Here is a 13,104-nt window from a genome sequence, read left to right as displayed (position 1 = left end):
GCCACCAGCCAGCGGTGAGCCTGTAGCGGACACGGCACCAGACTCCCAAATCCCTCGGGGCACCTCCGTGTGCACAGACCCGAGCTGCGAGGCAGGCGCCATATTGCCTCCTTCTCCCCTCCGCCGACCCTACCCGAGGCTGCCCAGAGAGACAATACAGCCACCAGCCAGAGGCACCTCCAGGGAACGGGACCTTCCCTTTTGGGACCCTACAGCTGACTCAGGAGAACTCAGACTGTGAGCTCCCTGCCCGCCCTCCCTCCCAGGTGCTGCTGGCACGGTGTTCCCAGGAGAACAGTGCCGATTCAGAGGCTGAGAGACATAGACCCAGCTTGGGCTCCCTGTGGGTGAATTGAGACCGGAACTCCTCTCCCTGGTGGGGATACAGTTTGAACTCTGGGACCCAGAGGTCAGACCTGCAGACCAGATCCCGTGCACCAAGGTCTAGCATTGCCCGGGGCACAGAAGGGATATTTGTGAACAGCCCGCTGAGGTGTGTGTGCCTCCAGGGGCAGATCAGCATCCTAGAGGGCAACCCTCCCACCAAAGGGAGGCTGTGCGCCCAGCCCAGGCAGCGTTTCTGCGCAGGGAACCTCCCCGCCGGCATCACAATCCGGAGAGGCCTGGTGGCTTGTGGTCTGGCCTGCTGGCAGAGGCCCAGGAGTAGCTGCGGAGTTGGGGAGGGTGGAAAGAAGCGAGGCCTGCTCCAGACTGCGGGTCTCAGACAGCCCCACCCCCACAAGCAGACTTTCTGGCTGAGCGGGACCATTCCAGCCCCACCCTGACAGCTTTTCCTGGAAGCAGAGAACAGAACTTTGACCCCTGCTAACATCATTGCTGGTGCCTGAGGGCAGGCTTACCCAACCCAGCCCCACCCAGAACAAGAGCTGACAACAGGACACAAAAACAACAGCACAGCCTGTTCCTCCAAGCAAGTGCCACCTACTGACAGGGACGGCATCCTGCACAGCCTTTTCACGGCACCCACCGACTCATTATACAGGGAGTGGTTGAATCTCACTCACAGACACCACCTAACGGCTCAGAAACTAAACAAGGCGTGTGAATACCCAAACAAAAACCTAAAGGAAAGAAACAACAACTGATCGACATGGGAAGAAATCAGCGAAGGAACTCAGGAAATATGAAGAATCAAACGGAAAACACACCCCCAAAGAGGAGCACCAGCCCCCTAGAAATGGACACCAACCCAAATCAGGCAACCAAAATGACAGAAGAGGAATTTCGTATGTGGATCATAAGAACACTCACCGAGCTGCAACAACAACTCAATAACCAACACAAAGAAACCACAAAAAGCCTCCAGGATCTGGAAAAAGAAATGGACACAATGAAGAAAAGTTTAACTGAACTCCTGGAAATGAAGAATCAATTCAGGGAACTACAAAATACAGTAGAAAGTCTCAAGAACAGGGTAGATCAAACAGAAGAAAATCTCAGAGATTGAAGATAACACCCTCCAACTAAATAAAACCATCACAGAGATAGAGCAGAGAAACGAGAAAAGAGCAAAGCCTACAAGAGATGTGGGATTATGTGAAGAAACCTAATGTGAGGGTCATAGGGTTACCAGAAGGGGAAGAGGACAACACCCAAGGGTTGGACAAGCTATTTGAAGATATAATAGAGGAAAATTTCCCAGGCCTTGCTCAAAATCTCGATATACAAGTTCAAGAAGCTCAGAGGACCCCTGGGAGATTCAATGTAAACAGGAAGATGTCACGACATGCAGTCATCAGACTGACCAAAATATCAACTAAAGAGGCCCTTCTAAGAGCTGTAAGACGAAAGAAGCAAGTGACATACAAGGGAAAGCCAATTCGAGTAACACCAGACTTCTCTAATGAGACTTTACAAGCAAGGAGAGGCTGGGGCCCCATTCTCACTCTTCTGAAACAAAACAATGCTCACCCTAGAATCTTTTTCCCTGCAAAACTAAGCTTCATATAGGAAGGAGAAATAAAGACATTCTCAGACAAGCAAAGGCTCAGAGAATTCACCAAGATAAGACCAGCCCTACAAGAAGTACTCAAAACAGTGTTATGCACGGAAAACCATAATAAAAACTCACAAATATAAAAACAACCAAAACCCAAAGATTAAAGGCCAGATAATTCAATGGCCCAAGAGACAAATCAAAGCAACAACATCCAACCCAACAGAATGAACAGTAATCTACCTTACCTATCAGTTCTCTCAATAAATGTGAATGGCTTAAACTCTCCACTCAAGAGACATAGGCTGGCTGAATGGATAAGAAAATACAGGCCAAGTCTATGCTGTCTTCAGGAAACACATCTAACCTGCAAGGATGCATATAGACTAAAAGTAAAAGGGTGGAGATCAGTATTCCAAGCAAGTGGAAGCCAAAAGAAGGCTGGTGTGGCAGTTCTAATTTCAGACGATTTAGTTTTTAAACCAACAAAAGTAGTGAAAGACAAAGAGGGTCATTATATAATGGTGAAGGGCACACTTCAGCAAGAAGAGATAACAATTTTAAATATATATGCACCCAACTTAGGTGCACCCAGATTCATAAAGCAAACCTTACTGGACCTAAGCAAATGGATTAATAGCAACTCCATAATCACCGGAGATTTCAACACCCCACTGATGGCACCAGACAGATCCTCCAAACAGAAAATTAATAAAGAAATAATGGACTTAAACAAAACTCTAGGACAATTGGGTCTGACTGACATTTACAGAACATTCTACCCCAAATCCACTGACTATACGTTCTTCTCATCAGCTCACGGGACATCTCTAAGATTGACCATATCCTAGGACACAAAGTAAACCTCAAGAAATTTTAAAAAATAGAAATCATACCATGTATCTTAGATCAGAGTGGAATAAAAGTAGAAATCAACCGTAACAGAAACTCACATTTCTACACAAAAACGTGGAAATTAAACAACCTCCTACTAAATGATTACTTCATAAATGAAGAAATCAAGATGGAAATAAAAAAATTCTATACTCCTATACTGCTGGTGGGACTGCAAATTAGTTCAACCTCTATGGAAAGCAATATGGAGATACCTTAAAGCGATACAAGTGAATCTACCATTTTATCCAGCAATCCCATTGCTGGGCATCTATCCAAACAATCCAATGACACTCTACAAAAACACCTGCACTCGAATGTTTATAGCAGCACAATTCATAATTGCAAGGCTGTGGAAACAGCCCAAGTGCCCATCAATCCAAGAATGGATTAATAAAATGTGCTATATGTATACCATGGAGTACTATTCAGTTCTAAGAAACAATGGTGATATAGCACATATTAGATTTTCCTGATTAGAGCTGGAACCCATACTACTAAGTGAAGTTTCCCAAGAATGGAAAAACAAGCACCACATATACTCACCAGCAAATTGGTATTAACTGAACAGCACCTAAGTGGTCACATAGGTACTGCAGTAATAGGGTATTGGGCAGGGGAGGGAGGCGGGTATATACATACATAATGAGTGAGATGTGCACCATCTGGGGGATGGTCATGCTGGAGACTCAGACTTGTGGGGGGAGGGGGGAAATGGGCATTTATTGAAACCTTAAAATCTGTACCCCCATAATATGCCGAAATAAAAAAAAAAAAGATTAGAAAAAAATAAAACAAAAACATAAAAATAATAAAATAAAAACAAAAGAGTTGAGGCTTCAGGAGAGCAGCTGTAGGTAAATGGGCCGGACAGCTTCCTCTGTCATATTTTCCAACTCACTTTTATGAGGTTAGGTGCTTCCTTCCAATTGAGCTTGTGCAGATTTTACTGACTCGCTCATTTTTGTAACATGAGAAAAGGAGATGAGCTTAAGACGGTGTTCAGTTTTGAGGTCTCGATGATCTCACTGCTCAAAGGAGCTCTGCTCGTGAACCTGGACTTGGGAAGAGCCAGGAGGCCCGTGTTGCCCTTTCTTCTGTCCTTGTTAGGAATTTCCAGCATGAGCACCAGGTGGTAAAAAAAAGTTTGTGGATGGACATATGAAGACCCCTGTTCAGCTTCTGTCTATGGTAGCTGGGGAAAGGCGGCAACACCTCTAAATCTTGGCTTTATTCTACTCTGAATTTTCAGTGTTCCTTTTGGGGACACGTGTCCCCTGTGACTAAGGAAGCTATTTTTGTTTAATCTGCACCTGAAGCAGCAAACATCTGCGAAATGTACTTGCAGAGGCAGGTGCTGACGGTATGGCCGTGAACACCGTGCTTCGTGCAATTCAAGTCATCGTGAGAACCTTGCTTTGCGGGGTGTCCTTGTTTCTCTGTCACATTGCCACTCTCTTAAGACTTGCTGTGTTTTTGTTGCGACTCACCTGCATTGCTGTGAGCCTCCTCTTGGTTGTAAGCAAATGACGATGGTTAAACAGAGCACAGTTTCTTAGACCTTGCTAGTATAACATTGCCTTGGCTAACTCAAGAATGCGGAATACTAAAACCCCAATTTGCAATATATAAGTGCAGAGTGTTACTGAAATTCTGTGTTCTGGGAGAGAATTCATTTACTTAACAGTTGGAAGGCGTATGCTATGCAAGTCATGAGTAAGGGAATGAGTAAGACATGGTTTTTGTCCTCAGGGTATTAACAGCCAAACATGGGAGATGACTGAGTTCTTTTCTAATCACCTTACAATACTGGGGGGAAAAAATCTGTAGGATTTCAGGAGAGGGTGAGGTTACAAATACTAAAGTTTGCTTAAATTCTTTCTTTCTATAATACAGGAATTTCTGTAGTATAATAGAGGTGTACACCATTAGGTAGGGGCCAGTCTTGGTTTAGTGTTGATCCTTTGGGCTGTTTAATTTTTGCCCACTGAAATAAAAATAAAGATACACATTGAAGCATTTTCCAGGACTTGGCTAGTGTACTAGGAAGTAGGACAAGGGGGCGGTTAGGGCTCAGGGTGTAGAATGCAGAGTTGAGCTCAAAGTCAGTGCAGAGACATGCAAGTGCAGAGGAGGGCTGCTGGGCTTTAGGACCCAATGGATCAGGTGGAGTTCTAGCAGTCAAAAGAGGCCAAGACAGAGCCTGTGTCTGTCAATGTCAACAATGAAACATGGGGTTGTAGTACCAACCAAGTATGGCAAACCTTATTCTACCCTTATTCTACCTTGTATCTTGAATTTAACCAGTCAATTTGGATAGTTTATAAAGTTTCCCATGCATGCCCCCTTCCCAGGAGCCTTTATTTTTTTTTGAAAGTTTGATATTTTAAGTGAAAAGTAAGAAGAGAAAAAAAAATCATCTTCAATCTCACTACCACCAAGTAGTTTTGAACTTCATAATTTATAACTATTTGCATGCCTTTTGCATATTCACATGCACACGTTTATATATATTTAATGAGGATGGTTTCTACTGTTTTAGACATCTCATACCTAACAGTCAGTAGGAATCTAGTTGATTTTTATTTCTCATTTAAAAGGCTTAGTATTTATTTTCCTGGACTCTTAAATTCCTCTTAATAACATGGTTTTACATGGCTATAATATTCCATCATCTGAATGTGCTGTGATTTATTTCATCACGCTTTTTTGAACATTAAGGCTGTTTCCAGGTTTTTCCAGTATATTAAACAACTCTTACATCGAAGAACTTTGTATATAAGTATATAAGCTGGTCAGATAAGTTCCTTGGCTACAGTCCTCTAGGTGGAATCAAAGGGCGTGAGCATTTGGAAGGCCTTTGCTTCACGTTGCCAAGTTGCCCTTCGGAAAGAGAATGCAAATCTGTGCTCCTGCTCTGAGTATATGTTCCCAAAACCCTTGCCAGTATTTTCGACATTTCTAACACTCTTTCCAAATATTCATTGTTTAGCAATGAGCAAAATGGTATCTGATTTTAATTGGCATATGCTTGGCACTCATTTATTGAATAAATGTAGATTGCGCTGTCAAACTGCTGGGGTACAGCAATGCATACAGGATCCAAGTGAGCCCTCCTTACAGTCACATTGTGGTGGGGGAGAGTAAAGTACATAGCTACGTTTGATAACGAGATGTGCAAAAAAGAGATAAAAATTGCTAATGCAGAGACGGGGTTGGAGAGGTGGCGAAATTTTAGTGTGGCCAGTGGAGGTGGCCTTTAAGTCAGGGCCTGACGGCGCCAGTCACAGATGGCTGAAAACCATTCCCGTTGAAGCAGACAGCAAGAGGGAAACCCTCACCTTTAGCTGGGCCGATGTGCTCTGGGAACAGCCAAGACAGAATCTGGGGAGAAGGAAATAGGAGATGAGGTTTGAGAGGTATTGGAGAGCCTTGAAAATCATCAGAAAGACTTTGGCTTTTAATTTGAGTGGCTTAAATTTTAACAGGATCGCTCTGACAAATACTGAGAACAGATGAAATGCAGGTGAGGGTGGGAACAGGGAGATTAGATTAGAGGAGGGGGTATTGCTGTCATCACAGTAGGAGAATGATGGTTTCTTAGACCTGGCTCGTGGCAGTGGGGCGTGGTCAGATGTCAGTGTGTGCAGAGGTAGAGCCAACAGCAGGCATCCTCAAACCAAGGCCCACGGGCCACATGCAGGTGTTTTTTTTTTTGGTTTTTTTTTTTTTTTTTTTTTTTTTTTTTTTTTTTTTGAGACAGAGTCACACTTTGTTGCCCAGGCTAGAGTGAGTGCCATGGCAACAGCCCAGCTCACAGCAACCTCAGACTCCTGGGCTCAAGCAATCCTCCTGCCTCAGCCTCCTGAGTAGCTGGGACTTACAGGCATGCGCCACCATGCCCGGCTAATTTTTTCTCTATATATTAGTTGGCCAATTAATTTCTTTCTATTTGTACTAGAGACGGGGTCTCGCTCTTAGGCTGGTTTCAAACTCCTGACTTCGAGCAATCAGCCCGCCTTGGCCTCCCAGAGTGCTAGGATTACAGGTGTGAGCCCCCGCGCCTGGCCATCTTTGCCTGTTTTTATACTACAAAATAAGATATGTGCAGTGTGCATAGGAATTTGTTCATAGTTTTTATTAAAACTATAGTCCGGCCCTCCAACGGTCTGAGGGACTGAGAACTGGCCCCCTGTCTAAAAAGTTTGAGGACCCCTGCAACAGGGTTTGCTTAGATTAGATGAGGAGGGACAGCAAAGAGAGAAGAAAGGGATGATAGTGAACTTTTTGGTGTGCACCGTGGAAGGAGGATGCAAATACAGAATTGGGAAGTGGATCTCAGGAACTCAGTTACAGATACTAAGTTGAGATGAATAATAGACTCGTAAGAGCATGTGTTGGGTAGAAAGCTGGATATACAAGTCGAAAGTGCATAGGGAGAAGTCTGGTCTATAGATGTCAATTTGGCATTCAGCAACACATGTTAACAGATGATAGTTAGAGCCTGGACTGGATGAGGCCACCAAGAGTAAGTGGAGAAAAAGAACAGATCAGGGTTACTCCTGGGGTACCTCTTGTGTACCCTTAAGTTTAAGGGACTGGGGAGATGAAGAATCACAAAGGAGATCAAGCCTGGAAAGTAGGAGAGAAGTCATTGGAGAGTCCTGGAAGCCCAGGGGAAGAAAGCCCTTCAAGAACAGGAGGCCCCAGCTGCAGCAGATACTGCTGGTGGAGACGATTGACAGTTAAGAATGCAATTTGCAGCAGGTGACAGAAAACCCATTCAGTTGGGTTTTCCAGAAGGCTGTGGCTGTGTCGGGAAGTCTAGAGGCAGGCAGTTCCAGGTTTGGCGACACAGTCGTGTCCTCGTTCTGTCCTCTGATCCTCCTGCCTTGGCACTTTGCTTTTGTCATTGACTTTTCAGTTACAATATGGTCGCCAAGAGTTCCATGTGCCACCGTCTCCTGCTGCTGTGTTGAAGGGCTGGAAGCCAACGGCGACACCCCCAGGAGGGTCCTTCTCCCGACATGCCTCTCTGCGTTTATCAGTGGGGACAAGTCCTGCTGAGCAGCTTACCCCCCAGCTCTGTCATCCTCGCGTCCCGCCGGCAGAGACCGGATCCCATGGTCCCCCCTAACATCAAGAAAGGTTGACAAGCGAGTATTTAGTTTTTAAAAAAAATTTCTACCGGGTTGAGCACTGGGGATGGGGATTAGGAGCGACAGCTGGCTAGCCAAGAAAGGTGGTGGTAGACACAGCACGGTCACACTTCTTTCCAGAAAATAATTTGTATCAATTCTTTTTCATTTAGAGCTTTTGCTCACTTATATTTTGGGGCACAGGATTTTTTTGTTGATTGCCTTCCACGCATTTTCATTTATCCTTCGTTGTATCATATATATGCCTTTTTATTTCGTATATGGTGATTTTTAACTTTTTTCAATGTTATGTTAAATACATTTGTTTCCTTTAATTTTTTACTGTTTTTTAAAAATGTATTTCAGAATGTTATGGGGGTTCACACTTTGGTTACATATGTTACCTTTGCACCTCCGGAGTGAGAGCTACAAGCATAGCTTTAATTTTTTCTATGTTTTTATGCATAATAAGACTTTCCTTACTCAAACAGAACATTGACCTATGTTTAATTATTGTTTTATTTTAAATGGTTTACTTTTTAATCCCATTTAATGTGGCGGATGGTGTGAGCCAGTAGCTAATATTTTTTTATATGGTATACTATGTGGCAGGTGCCATGCTAAGCATTTTAAAATTATAAACTCATTTAATTCTCGCGAGAACCTGTGAGGGAGATACCGCTCTTACCACCTCTATTCTTGCATATGCGGAAGTAGAAGTGCAGAGAAGTAAGCTGCTCTCGGCCAGATTGTGGCGGAGCTGGGTTTGAATCTAGATGGCCTGGCTCTAGATTGTCAAATGTTAACCACTGCACCGTACCCCTTCTCAAATATTATTATTTTTTTTAAATTCAAAGATCTTAATGCCACAAATACGTATGTTTTTACTGATTTAAATTGTCTCCCTTGTCCTGTCCTGAATTTTTATATCTCTGAGATTTGTATACCACTTTATTAATTTGTCAGTACAGTTTTATTCCAGTAATAAACTGTTTTATTTCATAATATCCCAAACCAACTAGTTGTACAAGTTTCTTAGATTTTTTAAACTTTTAAAAATTGTGTCAAAATGTACATTACATAGAACTTGTCACTTTAACCATGTGGTGGTCATGTGTAATCGTCACCACCATCTGTCTCCAGAAGTTTCTTGTCTTGCCCAACTGAAATCCTGTTATATCCATTAAATGGTAACTGCCGTTAGTGACTCCCAGACCCTGGCATCCACCATTCCACTTTCTGCGTGTATGAATTTGACTACTCTAGGAATCACATAAGGGGAATCGTACTGTATCTGTCCTTTTGTGACTGGTTTATTTCGCTTAGCATATCTTCAAGGTCCATCTACATGGTAGCATGTGTCAGATTTCCTTCCTTTTTAAGGCTGAATAATAATCCATTGCCATGCAGGTACCACCTTTTGTATATTCATTCATCTGCCCGTGGGTACTTGGGTTGCTTGCACATGTTGGTCATTGTGAATAATGGTGCTATGAACGTGGGTAGACAGATACTGTTTGAGTCGCTACTTTCACTTGTTTTGGGCGTATACCTAGACGTGGAATTGCTGAATCATATGATAATTCTGTTTAAATGTTTGAGAAACCATCATACTGTTTTCTATAGTGGTTGCACCATTTTATATTGCCAGCAGCAATGCACAAGAGTTCCAATTTCTCCAGGTCCTTGCCAATACTTCCTCTTTTGTTTTTGTTTTTTGTAATAGCAATCCTAGTGGGTGTGAGTGATATCTCATTGTGGTTTTGATTTGCATTTCCCTAATGACTAGTGATGTTCGGCATCTTCACATGTGCCTGTCGGCCATTTGTGTATCTTCTTTGGAGAAATATCTATTCAAGTTCTTTGCCCATTTTTAATTGGGTTGTTTGGTTTTTTGTTGTTGAGTTGTCTTATTTTTCTGCTGCAGAGTTTTTTAGGTATTTTTATCTTAATTCTAGAGTAATTTAAAGTTTTTTTTTAAAAAAAATCTCCGAAATCTGCCTTTAAAAGCAATCAAATGTGGGTTTAGATTGAAATAGCATTCAATTAAAGTATTAATTCAGGAAAGAATTAATATGTGTTCACTTATTTAAATTTTTTTATTTCCCTCATTTTTGTAATTTTTCACATCAGAGTACTGCTTTTTTTTGATAAATTTATTCATAGAAACAGTGTGTGCCTGACTTATTTTTGTTGCTAAAGAATTTCTATTTTTTCTTGGAAAACAGGAAAGATTTTGATTTTTGTATAGTATTTATTTTGTAAGCAGCCTATCAGGTTTAAGTCACATTTATATGATACTGTACTGTTGAAGCTAAATTCTTAAACATGTACATTAGGGTTACGAGAATTTGGTTCTTTAGGGTTAATTGGAAGTGAACCTGTAGCCATGGTGTTGAGTATGTATGATTTCTTTCATAACATATTCATTTCATCATTTTTAGACTCACTTTGATTTTTATAATAATTTCTAGTTATTGTCGGTATTATAATTAGTCTAAAGGTAACGTTCTCTGTGTAGTTGCGTATAAAGAACCCAAGCTATAATTATAGCTGTAAACATATTCTCATCTTTTGTACTTTAACTGTGCCTTTCTTTTTCTGACTCTAGTAGTTAATGGTTTGTAATGGTATGTATTACAAACTGACCTCAGTAATCTCCCTTTCATTCTCTAGTTAAAATTTTCCTCCAGCCCTGGCAGGTGCACTAACCTCCTAACTGGTTTCCCCATGTGCAAATTCTTCCATCCGTTCTGGACATGATCAAGTTCTGTGCACATGCTAAGAAAGCTGTGTGCCACCCCATCTTTCCACCATGCTCACCCCAACAATTAAGGTATAAAGTTCTTAGCCTGGATTCAGTGCCATCTCTCCTCATTTTCTCTCTCTTCCTCATGACACTATTGCTGTTAAGCAGTGTAAACTACAGACAGCCTGTCTTACTATGATGGGGCACAATGTCTTTTCTAGCAGTTTACTGTTTTTATTGAAAACAGCCAGTAGTGATTTCTACGATAAGATGTCAGGTGTTTCTAGCACTGTACACATTTGAGCTTTGTGATCACCTGCAGTTACCTTACTAAGGTAAGCAAGTAAATACTTGGGGTAACACACCCCTTAATGTGAATCCATTGTCCATATTTTCATTAAGATGACTTATGTCTTCTAATATAGGTAATACGGTGGTCAATGTAGGTTATATTTGTTAACGAATTGAATGAAACTCACCTTGAAAACCCACAAATGTTATCAAATGTATAGAATGGGAAGTTCTTTTTTTTTTTTTTTTTAAAGGCTGAATAAATGTCTCATGAAAAATACGTTAAAGCTGAGTTCATTTGTGTCTAATTGATCGTTCAGAGATGAGACATTTGACTGGTAGGTGTTTCTGTGGTTCTGGAAATGGCTCTCATTGCTTTGAGGGTGTTTCCAGAGAAGGATGGGACCCACCTCCTTTTCTAGGCCTTTCCTTACAGGAGGAAGATGAAACTGCACACCCTGGGAAGGCCCTGGGCACTGTCTCCTAGAGGGTGAATCATTGCATATAAGTGTCAGAACAAAGGCATACCATTCAGGATTCCGTTCTTGGGCTTCAATTTCCAGTCCTAGCAAACATTCCCATTATGGTGCCTTGAAGACCTTTCCAGTAATAAAGTGACTGTTTTCATAATAGCCCTATATAACCATCAGTTAAAGCATTGGCTTCTTTATTTTTTCTTAGCACTGTGAAATGAAAATGATTGAAGACTAGCTAATGCTTGCAGATGATGAGACATGAAAATGATTAGAATCTACTTCAAATATTGATCCAATTTATCCTTTTTTGATTTCTGTGTCTGTTTTAGGTATCTTTTATTATTACATTAGACCCTGTTGACCTTATAATATTAGTTTTTACAAAAGTATGTTCCTTGTACAAAGAGAAGTAATGTAGGTTAATAAAGCACGAAGGGAGGAATTGCTCATTCTTGTCCCTTTCTCTTTTCCTCCATGTCCCTCTCTGCTATACCCCATTTTAGTCCCATAAAATTGTCGTGTAGCCTTTTGGACTTTGTCAATACATAGGTAAGTCTAAACTTTAAAAACATATATTTCTTTTTTCTTTTGTAGGGGCATGCAAAAATGCAACTTTACTCTGTCATTTTATTTTTGAGCTTGAACCTTCAGCCTACTAGACCCAATTCTGAGTTTTTCTCCACCCATGTGATCATTTATCAGAGACACTGATGTATAATTTGGTCCCATTCATTCATTTCCCACCTTTCATAGCTATCACTGTTCCCTCCAAGTCCTGTTGTTTCTTCTTCTTCTTTTGTTTTTTTGAGACAGAGTCTCGCTTTGTTGCCCAGGCTAGAGTGAGTGCCGTGGTGTCAGCCTAGCTCACAGCAACCTCAATCTCCTGGGCTCAAGTAATCCTGCTGCCTCAGCCTCCCGAGTAGCTGGGACTACAGGCATGTGCCACCATGCCCGGCTAATTTTTTCTCTATATATTAGTTGGCCAATTAATTTATTTGTATTTATAGTAGAGACGAGGTCTCACTCTTGCTCAGGCTGGTTTCGAACTCATGACCTCGAGCAATCTGCCTGCCTCCGCCTCCCAGAGTGCTAGGATTACAGGCGTGAGCCACCGCGCCCGGCCGCCGTCATCATCTTATTTTTATGTTTTGTAAGAACACCTGAGATCTACCCTTTTAACAAATTTTTAAGTGCACACACAATACAGTATTGTTAAAAATAGGAATTATGTTGTACAGCACATCTCTAGGACTTATCTTTCATAACTGGAACTTTATGCCTGTTGAATAATTTCCCATTTCCCTCTCCCCATCAGCCCTGGGCAAGCAATAGTCTATACTCTTGTGTGTATAAAATAGGATAATAGTAACATTTTCCTTTTTTTTTTTTTCACTTAATAATTATTTCCATTGGAATTTTAGTTTTGCAAGGCATTGTTGACTGATAATTTTGGCTCGAATACAGTACATTTAACCAGATTTCCCAAGGTGGTGGTTTTAGTAAATTGATTGATGAAGGTTGGCTTCAACTCTCGGTGTTACAATCTGTGGCAAAGTGCAGATGTTACTCCTTCCAGATTGCCCCTAGGCAGAAGGTGGT

General features: G+C 41.6%; 1 protein-coding gene across 3 annotated transcripts in view; it reads left to right on the top strand.

The window, feature by feature from the left end:
• Positions 1 to 13,104, top strand: part of MTUS1 (microtubule associated scaffold protein 1) — a 98,677-nt gene that overhangs the window by 16,436 nt on the left and 69,137 nt on the right. The window contains exon 1 of one of the 3 annotated variants that reach the window (XM_012785010.3): positions 7,808 to 7,999. The exons of the other annotated variants lie outside the window; for them this stretch is intronic. Within the exon in view, the coding sequence (XP_012640464.1) occupies positions 7,879 to 7,999 (121 nt within the window). The 5' untranslated portion in view covers positions 7,808 to 7,878. Of the gene's footprint in view, positions 1 to 7,807; positions 8,000 to 13,104 lie in introns of those variants that run through there. 3 annotated transcript variants of the gene reach the window in all.

The sequence above is a fragment of the Microcebus murinus genome, chromosome 24 (genome assembly GCF_040939455.1).
Source record: "Microcebus murinus isolate Inina chromosome 24, M.murinus_Inina_mat1.0, whole genome shotgun sequence".
Lineage (NCBI taxonomy): Eukaryota > Metazoa > Chordata > Mammalia > Primates > Cheirogaleidae > Microcebus > Microcebus murinus.
This window is presented reverse-complemented; position numbering and strand designations above follow the sequence as displayed.